This window comes from Cricetulus griseus, chromosome 5 (assembly GCF_003668045.3).
Source record: "Cricetulus griseus strain 17A/GY chromosome 5, alternate assembly CriGri-PICRH-1.0, whole genome shotgun sequence".
Classification (NCBI taxonomy): Eukaryota; Metazoa; Chordata; class Mammalia; order Rodentia; family Cricetidae; genus Cricetulus; species Cricetulus griseus.
This window is the reverse complement of record NC_048598.1, coordinates 169,425,506-169,439,606: the sequence shown is the minus strand read 5'-3', so window position 1 is coordinate 169,439,606 and position 14,101 is coordinate 169,425,506. Positions and strand designations below refer to the sequence as shown.

The 14,101-nt window shown below is 37.8% G+C and overlaps 1 protein-coding gene across 1 annotated transcript in view; it reads right to left on the bottom strand.

The window, feature by feature from the left end:
* Cog5 (component of oligomeric golgi complex 5) overlaps window positions 1-14,101 on the bottom strand; it is a 321,229-nt gene that overhangs the window by 76,003 nt on the left and 231,125 nt on the right. The window contains exons 12-14 of the mRNA XM_027416994.2: window positions 13,117-13,321; window positions 8,336-8,497; window positions 5,627-5,726 (exon numbers count right to left, since the gene is read on the bottom strand). Of these exons, the coding sequence (XP_027272795.2) occupies window positions 5,627-5,726; window positions 8,336-8,497; window positions 13,117-13,321 (467 nt within the window). The remainder of the gene's footprint in view (window positions 1-5,626; window positions 5,727-8,335; window positions 8,498-13,116; window positions 13,322-14,101) is intronic.

Here is a 14,101-nt window from a genome sequence, read left to right as displayed (position 1 = left end):
TATGCATGCATGCATGCATGCATGCATGCACGCACACACACACACACACACACACACACACACACACACACACTAACAAAATAGATAAAGTGTATGTATCTCATTGCTTAGAACTTTCATTTGAAAACCCAATGTCACTGGACCAGAGAGCAGGGAAGACAGATCAATGCTGTGCAAGCATGATGACCAGGACTCAGATATTCAGAACCCATTTTAAATCTAAGGTAGGTATTGGCTCACCTGTAATCCCAAAATACACAAGGCTGAGACAAGGTATCCCTGGACCACAGTGTCTAACCAGACTAGCAAAAATGGCAAGCTCTAGGTTCACTAAGATTTTGCCTCGAGATATAAGGGAGAGTGAGCAAAGAAGACACCCAATGTTAATCTTGGGTCTCCCAACTGCTCTCTCTCACACTCATGGGCACCTGTACCCAGGCATGTGAACACATATACAAACATGTTTACGAAACACATGTGCAAAATCACTTATTATAAAACGAAACTAGTAATATTATCATCTGATTATATACTGAAGCAAGGAAGTAAAAAGCTATGATACAAATAAGTAAAGTCATTATGAGTGTTTTAAAATACAGATCCCTATTGCACTGTAAAGTGGTACAACCTAAAGCTTTTACAGAAGACACATGTCAGAAATGGATGCTGTCAAAGCTCAGTCTAGCCTAGGTGTAGATGCTGGCTACAACACTTGCTTGCTGACATTGCACTTTCAGCAATATTAAATGGCAATGCCACTAACTATTCTCAGGCTAGATTTTTAGACTGCAGTGTTAAGACAATAATACTTTCACTTCATATTGGGATTGTTGTAAAATAACACATGAAAATGGCTTGGCACAGCCAAGACTTCACCATAAGTGTATAATGACAGTGGTTATTTTTGTGACCCCCACCTTACCCTGTGGATCCTCAGGACTGGCAAGATGGCTCAGCAGATAAAAGAGCTTGCTACATAAGCCTTACAATTCACATTTCAACCCTAGATACATGAATAGGTGGAAGGAGAGCACTGACTATATATAAAGTGCAACGTATACACACCATGGCACATGTATGCCTACACACACATACATGTACACACACAATGATAAGAATGATTGCTATTATTATTTTCTGAACTGCCAGACAACACTTGGAATGGTGTGGTGGTTTGAATAGGAATGACCCCCACAGACTCATGTATTTGAATGTCTCGGAATTGGGGAGTGACATTATTTGAAAGGATTAAGAGGATTAGGAGGTGTAGCCTTACTTGAGGAAATGTGTCACTGGTGGTGGGCTTTGAGGTTTCAGAAGTCCACGCCAAGCTCAGAGTTTCACTCTCTGCCAACAGATCAGGATGTAGTTCTCAGCTACTGCTCCAGCATGTGCCTACACATTACCATGCTCCCTGCTAGGAAGTTCATGGACTAAATCTCTGAACCTGTAAGCAAGCCCCCAACTAAATGCTTTCTCTTATAATAGTTGCCTTGGTCATGGTGTGACATAGTTTCAGCAGTTCAACACTGCAGAATACAATTCTTCAGTATCTTTTTACTTTCACTTTTAGTGATTTTCATCATGTGTTATGGAAATTTCCTTATGCCTGTTCTTTTGGGAAAATTTGTGTGGGCTTTGGTGGAGGATGAAATGTATAAAATGGCAGTCTCTTTAAACCAAATAATTCTTTGGTGGAAAAAATCTCCACCAATGTGGAACTGTATAGCGTGATACCCCTGCCTACTCCCACACAGGAATACCCATTGAGCGTCCCCCACACCCATTACATCAAGAATAGAGAAGTTAAAGATTTACTAAGTGAGCACACCTGGCTCCAAGAATGAAAAGCAGATAATCAAGAGAAACAGTGGACCCAGATCCAAAGCCTGCAGCCATTAAGGACAAGAGTTCAGTTAATAAGTACAGAATAGTAACCAGGATTGGTGGCTTACTGGATGTATGCTCCACAGGGAACACATTCTGTTAAGAACTTAGACTGGCCTGATATTCCTCTGTTATTTACAGGAGTATACATTGATGAAATCAGGATGGTATGGTATAATGGAAAAGAAGTAAGATGTCAGGACCTTCCTTTTTGAGATGGTATGAGGTGAGCAGGCTCTGATTATAGGACTCACAGAGGAGTGCAATTAGGAAACAGCTCAATGCTTGCTGTGCTCATGGTACAAACACTACATCATGCCCCTTGAGAAATGAAAATTGCTCTTATGGGTTTGTTTCTCATGACTCAATGTCTGATCCCCTCCTGATCACAAAGGCTGAGACTGTGCAACGGGAAGTATAAGAGGGCACCTGGCGGGGTTACTGAACCTTAAAGGACAATAGACATTTAGATAATGGCTAAGCTTATTGTTTTTTTGCTTCAAGAGGAATACTGTAATAAAAATGATGACCGCTTTTACCCTAGAATCACAAAGTCTGCTTTCAATATTGCTTGTGGTTAAACTATATGCAATTAAACTATAAATAGCATGTAAGATACAGCCTCTTTTCAATAAATGGGCAGCCACCCCGATTCCCCCTCAGAACATGTCAATTTCCCTCCTTAGCAGACTCCACACCTCCTCTTGGGGACCTGAACCTCACTGGAGCTGGACTCTGGCAATGGAGCCTCTTCACAGCAACACAACAGTGACTAAGACAGATGGTAAGTTTGCTAAGTTAAGGAACACAGATCAGACTAGGTTACATAACAAGTCAAGACAAGTGACTGTGTTTCAAAAATACAAGAAAAAAGTGGATTTTCTGGTAAAAAAAAAAAAGACTTAAAGATTCATTCTTATAAAGATATAGGCTTACATTATACATACCTTTGATAATAACAGCAAAGTCCTAGGTGGTAATTGATGTGGAATGTCTTTCTGCATGTAGTGAATATATTTTGTTACCATAGGTTAATATAGAAGCTGATTTGGCCAACAGCCAGGCAGAAGAGAGCCAGGCAGGAAATCCAAGCAAAGAAGGTGGAATCTGAGAGACTCCAGCAGCAGCTGGAGAAGCAAGATGTGAGCTAACAAGCTACAAGCCTCGTGCTAAACATAAACTAACAGAAATGGGTTAGTTTAGTTGTAGGAACTAATTAATCACAAACCTGAGCTAACAAGCCGAACAGTTTGCAATTAATATTAAACCTCTGAGTCGTTATTGGGGAACTGGAGGGCAGGAGAGAAACTTCCAGTTACAGGTAAACATACATGTACTGATAATTTATGATTATAAAATGTAAATTATTTTGCATTAATATCAGTGTGTGTTGTGTATGTACTTGAGTGTACATGGGCTTGCATGTGTGTAGATGCATTGTATGTGTGCAAATATGGAGGCCAGATGTTGACAGCAAATTTCTTCCTTGATCACTCTCAGACATGGACATGGACACACACGGACACACACACGGACACACACACACACACACACACACACACACACACACACACACACACACACACACACACGACAGCATTTCTTACTTGAATAGCTGAATCTAGAGCTCACAAACTCAACTAGTCTAGCTAGCCAACCTGCTCCAGGGTCCCATCTCTACCTCCTGCAGGCCACCTTAGCCCTCATGCTTGCATGGCAAAAACTTTTACTAAGTCATACCCATGACCCTCTAATGTGTTACAAATATGTGTTATACTCTGCAACATCACAGAACACTAAAAATCAGCTTGCAGATCCTTTTTATTAGCTTTTTTCCTGATATGAATTAAAGCAATAAGTCCATTCATTAAAGTGTTTTGGTAGCCAAGAAACTTGCAATATTTAGAGAAGTACACCTAGATTCTGGAGAGCTGCTTGCTGTACATTTCAAGTGTGTTCTGAAACCATACTGTCTGAATGCATGGTCTTTAAATTTAAATTTCAGTTTGTTTTTATTTTACTATTTCAACATTTCATCAATGAATTCATTGCTATCACTTTTTGACCTTGAGGATTAGAGCTTTATATTTTCAACTACAAAAATAATCCATTATTTAATGATTTCACTTTTATCTCAAATCTCCTATCAACATTTCCAATTATACCCAGGATGGTTTATTCTACTTAAAAATGTTTCCAACTGTCCTTTGACCAAAAACTTTGTACTTGGCTCTTTTCCTCTGAATGCTTTAGTGACTCTATTCTAGAAGACTCTGAGAGAACTGAAGAGAACATGAGAGAGACACAGTAGTAAGGTGCTGACTGTTACACCCAAGGACCTGAGCAGAAGGAAAGAACACACTCAGGACTCTCACATGCACACTCGGGACTCTCACACACACACAGTGCACACTCGGGACTCTCACATGCACACTGTGGCATGTGACTGTGCACTTGAGGGCATGCACATATACACAAATAAATCAATAACCATAATTTCAAAATAAAAAAGGAAATGTGTCATAATTTAAAAATAGGATGGCAGAACAGTGTTATTTACTGGAAAGAAATAGTAACTAAGAGTAACTAACCAGTTGTTAGTAATATGTTTTATAATAAATGATGTTCTTTGTAATTTTATTTAATGACTAGCTTCCTTGAGCCAATAAAATGAAGGTTGAAAAGTAAAATTATTTTAGACAGAGAAAGAATTCTATTAAAAAAGGAAATGATGACTTTTTATTAGTCTTCACCATTGTTTAGGGAGGACTAAGATATTTCAGGCCACAGATTGTCACCAACAGCACAGAATCAATCATTAGTTAATATAGTTTCCATTTTCAAAGCCCTTTGTCATTATTGCATTAATTAAAGCTATATATTTTCAATGAGATTTTGTGTTTTTCTTTTATTATTTGTTATGTATACAGTGTTCTGCTTACACGTATACCGGTAGGCCAGAAGAGGGCACCAGATCTCATTACAGATGGTTGTGAGCCCATCAATTCCCATGTGGTTGCTAGGAATTGAACCCAGGACCTCTGGAAGAGCAGGCAGTGCTCTTAACCTCTGAGCCATCTCTGCAGCCCCACTATATATATATATTTTTATGACTACTGTCTCCTTCCCACTCCTCAACCTGCCCTCAATAAAAAGCAAAGTATTCTCTATGCAGGGCCTGCTCTGTCTTATCACATTTACCCTCTGTTAGGGCCATCTCATATGGACGTCTTTCTGGCACTAAGTAGCTACACTAAATTCTCCTAGACACAACATGAAATTTTATTTATGGCAATAAACCATGTTTGTGTGTGTTTTAAGCTATGAAAATCTACAAATAAGGTCTGAAAGAAAAAACAGTCATCTCATTGCCTACCAACGGCTCTCCTGTGTCTCTTCATGTCTCTTTTTCAATAAACAAAGCTTAAAAAAGAAAGATGCTTCTAAATTATGTCACAATCACAAGTACAAATGAATGGAAAATTGCACCATATTAGCAAACACAATTTGGAACTGAAAGGAGGGAGCTTCATAATATAATTTCCATTGTGGGTCAGTTCACGTAAATTACTTAGCATGCTACTCTAAAAATTATTACAAAACCAACTAGAACAATTCACATGTAAGTATAAATGGATCATTTAATTGCTATAATGTTAATTATGGTCACGTAAAGAGCATATAACTAGGAATTTTTAGCCAAATCATTAAAATTTATGAATAAAGGGATACCACTTACAAGCTGCTCTGATTTCACACCATATAACTGGATGGTCTTCGCTACATTTTTTGACACAGCTAATGTGAGGTTTGCATCAACAGCAGCTACATTGAGTTCACTAGAGAAAACAAAAGCAGATACCAATTATTAGTAACATAATTCATCAACAAAGTAATGAGCATCAATAAGAAAGATGCTGAATCTCTATATAGACTTTACTGATTGCTTTTCCAGGAATTGGTTACAATGTTTCACTTTTCTCCCTAAATGCACCATTAGAAAAACAGGGTTTGAGATATCTTTGTTAATGATCAGTTTCACAGTAATAAAAGCAAGCCATGTGTGGACTCAGTCTGTGATTAAGAGAGTAAATTGTGTACAGATTGAAAGTAGCACTCTTGCTAATACTGATAAGTACAATTAGCAGCATTGCATGTCACAGACATCTGCAAGGAAATGACAGCTCTTGAATGAAGATGATGACCTTGGAGGGACGTAGGCTAAACATATAAATTACATATGGCATATAAGGACACTTGGGTTCTGTATAAACTCTGCCAGCTGATTCTGCTTTGTAAAGAATAACTTTCAATATATGGATAGCATAGGACTATAATTTTAATGTTTAAAATTTTAGATTCTTAAGTATTTCTCTGTCATGTTCAATGTCAACTTTAACACTGAACAGACAGGACATTTGATTTGACTATAGAAGGTTAGAGGACATTTTTTCTCAAAAACCATTGAAAGAAGAACAAGAGTTAAAAATATTATGAAAACCATGAAGTTTATGAAATTTTGACACTTGCCAGACTAATTTTTTTAAGAAACTAAAGAAACCGCAAGGCCCTGGCTGGCTTTAAGTACTTGGGAAGCAGAGACAAGCAGATCTCTGTGAGTTAGAGGTCAGTTTGGTTTATTTATAGAGAGTTCTATAACAGTCAGGGCTACATAGAGACCTTGTCTCAAAATAAAAACAAAAACAAAACTGAGGGTTTGAAATAACACTGGTATATAGAACACATGACAAAATGCCCTTTCATGTAATAGTGAAACTGCTCACTTTTACATTTTATTATACACTGGCATAAACATCCTTCGTCAAACCCCAGATAGTATTTGACCATAGCACTGTCAGCCTCGATGGCCAACCTCCCTGGTTTTTACAGAGCTGGGTTACAGAGACTAAGTGAATGCAGCACCTTGCCTACTAGGAACACATGAGGAAGGTGACAGTTGCTAAGGTGAGAAGCATACCATCATGACTTTGTCAGGTCAAAGTACATGGTGAGAGGTGTAGGTCAGCTGAAGCACTCACTATACAGGTACACTCACAATTACAGGTATGCAGATCCATATCACATCTATAAAGTGCCATCTTCAAATCTGTGGGCTGAAAGAACCTAAACAATTCTACCTAAAGGTTCTATACTGCCCAGTCACTCACTATTTTTATTTCTCAAAACGTTAATCATGAAAATACAGACTGACTGTTACGACAGCTTGCCAGCTATGAAAGGGACTGTAGTTCTAACCTGTAATCTGACTGGAATTACCTCTGAAGCCACAATGCAACTGCATTTGTCTGCAATTGCAAAAAACAAAAACAAAAACAAAAACAAAAAAAACCTCTGTTGGATACCTTCCCTTTGTAGTTTATAAGCAACTCACATCCACTTGGAAGGCTTAACGCATTACACTTGAGTATATTGTGAAAAATTACTTTAACTATATAAAAGTGTGTTACACTTGTTTATGCTGCATTTGTTTAATTATGTAAAGATGAGTTACTGTTTTACCTTGCCTGCCTAAGGCATCCAATTGGTCGAATAAAAACATGAACAGCCAATAGCAAGATAGTAGAGGGATAGGTGGGGCTAGCCAGCCAGGAAGCTGCCAGCCAGCTAGACACAGAGTAGGTCAGACAGAACGAAAGAAAGGTGAAAATCCTAAAGGGAAAACGTAGATGAACAGAAACAGGTTAAATTAAGTTATAAGAACTAGTGGAGCCAGCATAAGATAAGGCAGAACATTTATAATTAATAATAAGTCTGTGTGTCTTGATTTGGGAGCTGGTTGGTGGCCAAAAAGAAAGCCTGCTACACAGGTAGGCCAATCAGAATTATTAATCCCATTTCTATCATGAAGTGCTTTCTGGGTTAAAAGCTCTGTCTTTGGTTTTCAGTTAGTACAATTATTTAGAGTTGTTTTCCTATTTAATACTAGGTAGGAAGTTAGTAGAATATAAAGAGCTATATTTAATTTTACCTTGCTAAGATACAAATTAAATATAACAGATGGTTTTGTGTTTTTGTTTTGTGTGTGTGTGTGTGTGTGTGTGTGTGTGTGTGTGTGTGTGTGTGTGTGTGTGTGAGACAGAGTTTCTCTGTAGCTCTGGAGCCTGTCCTGGAAGTTGCTCTGTAGACTAGGTTGCCTTGAACTCAAGTGATACAACTGCCTCTGCCTCCCAGGTGCTGTGATAAAAGGCATGCAGCACCACCACCCAGCCACAAAAGATGATTTCTGCAATCTACATACTGTGTCTATATTTAAATTGCTTTACTGATTGGAATCTCAAGTACTATGTGAACACTCACTCATTATAAAACTCAATTTAATTGAAAGCCTAATTACTTAAATAATTTATTTTGAGGTACATTTAAAAGTGTACCACCACTGGTAAACACGGCAGACAACCTGACATGCTATTATACAAGAAACACATACCTTGCTATAGTTTTAATGATGCCATCAAGCTCATCAGAGGAAGGAGGATTACGCCCACCAGGGGGAAAAACCAAATTGATGGGATCGAAGAGTCGAGATAGGGATTTTGAGAGATAAGCAGCCTCATAGGGTTGTAGTGAATCCTTCAAAGCTTTTTCTGGACTGTGAAAATAAAATATTTTAAAAGTTAATATAGTTATAAATTGTAGTCATAAGTACATTTCAAAATACATCTCTAATGAATTTAACTATTAACAAGAATTTGTTTTAAAAAGATATAAGCACTTTTAGAAACATGTTTCATACCTGGACAACTATTAAGGCTTATAGAAGCATTTTAAATGCAATCTTAGCTATGTAGTATAGCATACACCATCATTTACTGGATTGGCTATCCCCAGAAACTAAACGAATATTAATTCTATCCTATTTATAGATTATCAAGCACACCCAAGAGAGGCAGCCAACAGATTCCTCTCACATTAGCTCAACCCTTTTTATTCACAGCTGCTATCTTCCACCAACTTAGAGGAAGGATACAGAGGTAGGCCTTCAACAGATTTCCATTCTTGGGATATTAGCAAGAATGAGGCAAAATGAAGAAATGCTTGTGAAAGTCTTATAATAGCAGGAATGTTCTCAAAGTGGAGTGCTCATTTGTTTTATAGTATTCTCCACAAAACAAAATTTGAGTTTGCCAAATTCTCCTTTACTCTTCGCTGGCCCCAGAAATTCCTGAAAGATCCGATTTAGCAGTCAATGACTGGAGCTTAAAGTGTTCTTTCAGTTACTAGCAAATGCCTTTCACTGTTATTAAACTGTCTTACCTCTATGATTCATTGTCTGTCTTACCATCCCTCACTAGTGTTTTCCACTCTACTCTTCTTCCTTAAAAAGCAAACTTCCCTTTGTCTTACATGTCAACCATGACAACATGTGACCTCTCTGTGTACAGGCAACATCTCTCTTTTTCTCACCCCTCCTGTCAACCCATAAGCCTAGAGGTCAGACTGCTCTTGGCTCTTGATGCACAATTCCACAGTTATCTCTTGAGGCTTTCTCATTCAGTAGGTATTTCAGTCAACACATATTTCCTGGGACAAGGCACCAAGCACTTTGATAAGTGGTGAGAAGATAAAAATAAATAGTACTTTATGGTCCAGGGAAAAGCGGGCTGGTGAAGTTCAACTATAAAGGTGACTTTATATATGTTCCACACTTTCCTATCTCTTCTCTTCCCACAAATATCACTAAGTCTTTATAATCTGCCAAGTATTTCATGGACATGGAAATTCTGCAATGTGCTTGGTAAAAAAAAAAAAAAAAAATTACATTGGTCTTAGAAAGTTCACAAGCTAACAAGAGAGTCAAACATCAGGCTGGACAGGTAGTATGTAATGGTTAAGAACATTGGCTGCTTTTTCAGGGGACCTGGGTTCAACTCTCAACACCCACATGGCAGCTCACAATCTTCTGTAGCTTCAGTTTCAAGGGATCCAACACCCTCTTCTGGGCTCCATGGATACTAGGCGTGCAAATGGCACACAGACATACATTCAAGCAGAATATTCATACACACATTTTTTTAAGTAAGTCATGAGTTAACTCAATTTATAATGATAGTACTAAGTGCTAGAAGAAAACTAAAGTGAGATATCAGAAAGCAAATGCCATTAATCATTTCTACAATGTTTAGTATTAAGAAGCCTGAAGATCAACCCACAGTTACAGTTCCACCACTATAGCTGCTCAGTCTCACGGACCAAAACTGCTGACTACAATATAATGTACCTCCTCGTTTTTCACTAAAAAGAGGTTTATTAAAATAAATTTACATATTGTACAATTCAACTTCTTAAAATCAACATTTCAATGGTTTTATATTTAAGATCCTTGAAATCATCAGTCAGCACACTCAGTTGATGGCTCAGTGGTTAAGAACACTGGCTGTTCTTGTAGAGGATCTGAGTTGATTTCCTACAACCTACATGATGGTTCGTAAACATCTATAATTCCAGTTTCAGGGGAGTCAACACCTTCTGATAACTTCCATGGCCATGTGGTACATATACATACATGCAGGTATTCATATACATAAAATAAATACATTTTAAAAAATAGAAAAAGAAGCTGGCATGGTGGCAGCACTCGGGAGTCAAGAATCTCTAAGACTGAGTCCAGCCTGATCTATACAGAGTTCCTGGACAGGCAGGGCTACACAGATGAACCCTGCGTCTAGACAGCCCCCCAAGAACCTTATCTCAACCAACATACATATATACTTTATGCCCAATTCTATATGACCACTAAGCTACATTTTGTTTCCTCAAATACCATTATTCTAGATTTTCATATGAATGTTGTGTATGCTTTACCATTGATTTCTTTCATTTAGCTTGATGTAATGTTTTGGAAGTTCACCCATGTTCTCAATTCATTGGCACATTTATTAGTGCTTTATTTTCTTTTATGAGTAAGTAATGTTCATTTATGGATAAAGTTTTTTTTAACTTATCAAAAAAAGAGTATGAGTTCATTTATAGATAAAGCTTTCTTTCAATTATCAATATCGCAAGCAATATTTAGGCTACTTCCATCTTTTAGTTTATAGCATTTGTATACAAAGCTTTGTGTGAACATGTTTTTATTTCTCCTGGTTACAGACCTAGGAGTGAAAAATACTGGTTTTATGGAAGTGATCTATTTAATAGTTTGAGGAAATGTAAAACTCCTTTTCTTTTTTTAATTTAAAAAAAATTAAGACTTGATCTCTCTGCATGTACCCCTGTACACCAGAAGAGGCCATCAGATCCCATTATAGAGGACTGTGAGCCATCATGTGGTTGTGGTTGCTGGGAATTGAACTCAGGACCTAGGGAAGAGCAGCCAGTGCTCTTAAGCTCTGAGCCATTCTCTCCAGCCAATACTCACCCCAAACTACTTTTCAAAGTCCTATGTCATTTCAGATATCTACCACCAGCATATAATGGCTCTGGTTTCTCTACATACTTGCTAATATGTTCTGCTACCTGTCTCTGATTATAAGCATCCCAATGAGCATGAAATAGTAGTCTTTTAGGTTTGACATATTTGCCTTCTTACTTGATGTTTAGTCTCTTTTTATGTGTTTATAGGCCATCTATGTTGTTTGGAGATATGTCAATTTTGATCTTTTGTCCATTTTTAATTAGATATGGAAATATTTATATAGTCTAGCTCTAAGTTAGCTCTCAGCTATATGTATAAATATTTTCTGGGTGTTGGGATTAAGGGCATGCACCACCACTGCCCGACTATGCACCTCTTTCCACACTTTGAATTCTAATCTATCTTTGTGCCAGTGCCAAACTGTTATGATTAGAATATGAGATGTCCCTCACAGACTCATATATTGGGAGCCTAGCTGCCAGCAATGGGCTTTTGGAAGCTGCATAAACTTTTTTGGGCTCTGACCTAACAAATGGATGAAATCCTTAACGGCTTCAGCATACAGGTGGATTACCCAGGAAAGGGTGGAAAGCTGGTAGCAGTGCCCTGGGGAAGGAGCAGGTTACTGGGAGTAAGCCCTTGAGAGCCGTGTCTTGTCTCCTGCCCCTTCTCTCCTCTTTGCCCCATGGCCACTATGAGCTGGACTGCTTCCCTCCACGATGTCTTTGTTGTTGCTGCCTTGCCCAGATCCCAAAAGCACTGGGGCCACCTATTCATGGACAGAGACTTGGAAACAAAGCCTTTTGTATTTTCTCTGTTTCTTGACCATGCAGACATCTGGACTAGCAAAAAGCACAAAATCAGAATTCTATTTTTCTGGAGACGCAGTATTACTCCCACCAGTTTGTGCTGCTTTCAAGTCTTTCCTAGTGCATATGCATGGACTGAAAATAAAGCTATGGCAGAAATACTGATATTGAACGTAGTAGTTTATATCAACTCCTTGTTAATGTATTAGTAAATGTCTGTAGGTTTGTTTCCCCTTGAGCTATGTTTTAGCTAATCTGCCTTTTATCACAAAACAGCTTTTGAGGAGACAATCTGGTCTCAACCCACTAGTCCAGTCTAACCTGGCAATGTACTTCATTAGTCAGTATGAGCAGATATAACCAGCTGTCTTAGGGAAAATTCTAAAAGTCAAACAAGCAGCTAACATTACCAGGAACTTACCCAGTGTTTTTTCTTACTAAGTAAGAGACAAGTATTCACTGCTACTTTAGTCAGTGTTGTGAAAATAAACAGGACTGTAGAATTGGAGAAAAGTTAATAACCTAATCTGGCACTTACACAGGTATGTATAATCCTTATCAGTTTTTGTGGAAGGCTGCCAGTGTAGAATTCATGGACCCAATAATATTGGTTTCCAATCTAGTTCTTCAAGATGGTTAAAAATATGTGCTTTGTGGTGACTGAAGGGATTATCTGGGATAAGTTTGACTGTACTTCGTAATTTATAAAACATTGACTGAGGAACTATCCCAGAATAAGATTTATTTCCCTGGTAATTTCAGCACACTTCAGATCACCTCAAAGGCAAAGACTGCATTTACTTATTACCCAGATTCTTGTTACCTAGCATAGTGGTAAACTTCAAAACTATTCTGGCAGAAGATACAATGCTCAGCCACAAGTCAATTTAATGTTTGCAGTACAAGTTTTACAAAATACACCAATCATTCATTTAGAAGACTTAGAAGCTTAGTATATTCTCAATTTCTGATTTATAAGGAAAAATAGAAAATAAAATTCCTAAAATGTCAATAACCTATTCATTCACATTAAATAAAGCATACTCATAATCCGGCCTTTTCAGGATGAACATGTCTTGTGTATCATCTTCCATGTGGGGGGTTTCAATGCAGAGGTCAGCAGTCCCACTTGTTCTGAAATTCCCTTGGGTATTTTGACTGTACTGTTGAAGACGCTTCCATAAGTCATTATAAAGACGTAATAGTTTAGGGTATTCACCTTCAAATGCCTGTTTCAAAAACATAGAAGCTGACAAACAAAATATGTATTAGATAAATCACAAGGCAATAAGAGGTAGTAAAGAGATAGGGATTCTCTGTGGCTTTGGAGCCTGTCCTGGAACTAGCTCTTGTAAACCAGGCTGGTCTCAAACTCAGAGATCTGCCTGCCTCTGCCTCCCAAGTGCTGGGATTAAAGGTGTGCACCACCACCAAGGTAGTAAATAAATATTTGCTTTGAACATGAGTATGTAGCAAACAGACCAATACTGAAGAATAAACAAACAATATGTTCCAACAACAACTTTGAAAATGATGTCAATAATTCATTGCATTTGGTACAAAGACTATATACTATGAAATGTTATCCACATTAAAAACAGACAAAATTTGGGCAGGTGGTAGTGGTGCATGCCTTTAATCACAACAGTTGGGAGGCAGAGACAGGTGGATCTCTGAGTTTGAGACCAGCCTGGTCTACAGAGACAGTTACAGGACAGCCAGAGGTACACTGAGAAACCCTGTCTCAAAAAACCAAAAAAAAAATTTTAAAAAGACAACATTCACAATTTTAGTTGAATGTATCTTTCTCTTGATTAAAATAAAAAGTTACATTGAAAAATCAGATCTAACTATTTCTTTTTTTAAAATAAAATATATTTCTATTTATGTACACTGGTGTTTTGTCCATATGTATGTCTTTGTGAAATTGTCAGATCTTCTGGAACTGGAGGCACAGACAGTTGTATGCTGCCATGTGGGTGTTGGGAATTGAACCCAGGTCTTCTGGAAGAGTAGCCAGTGCATTTAG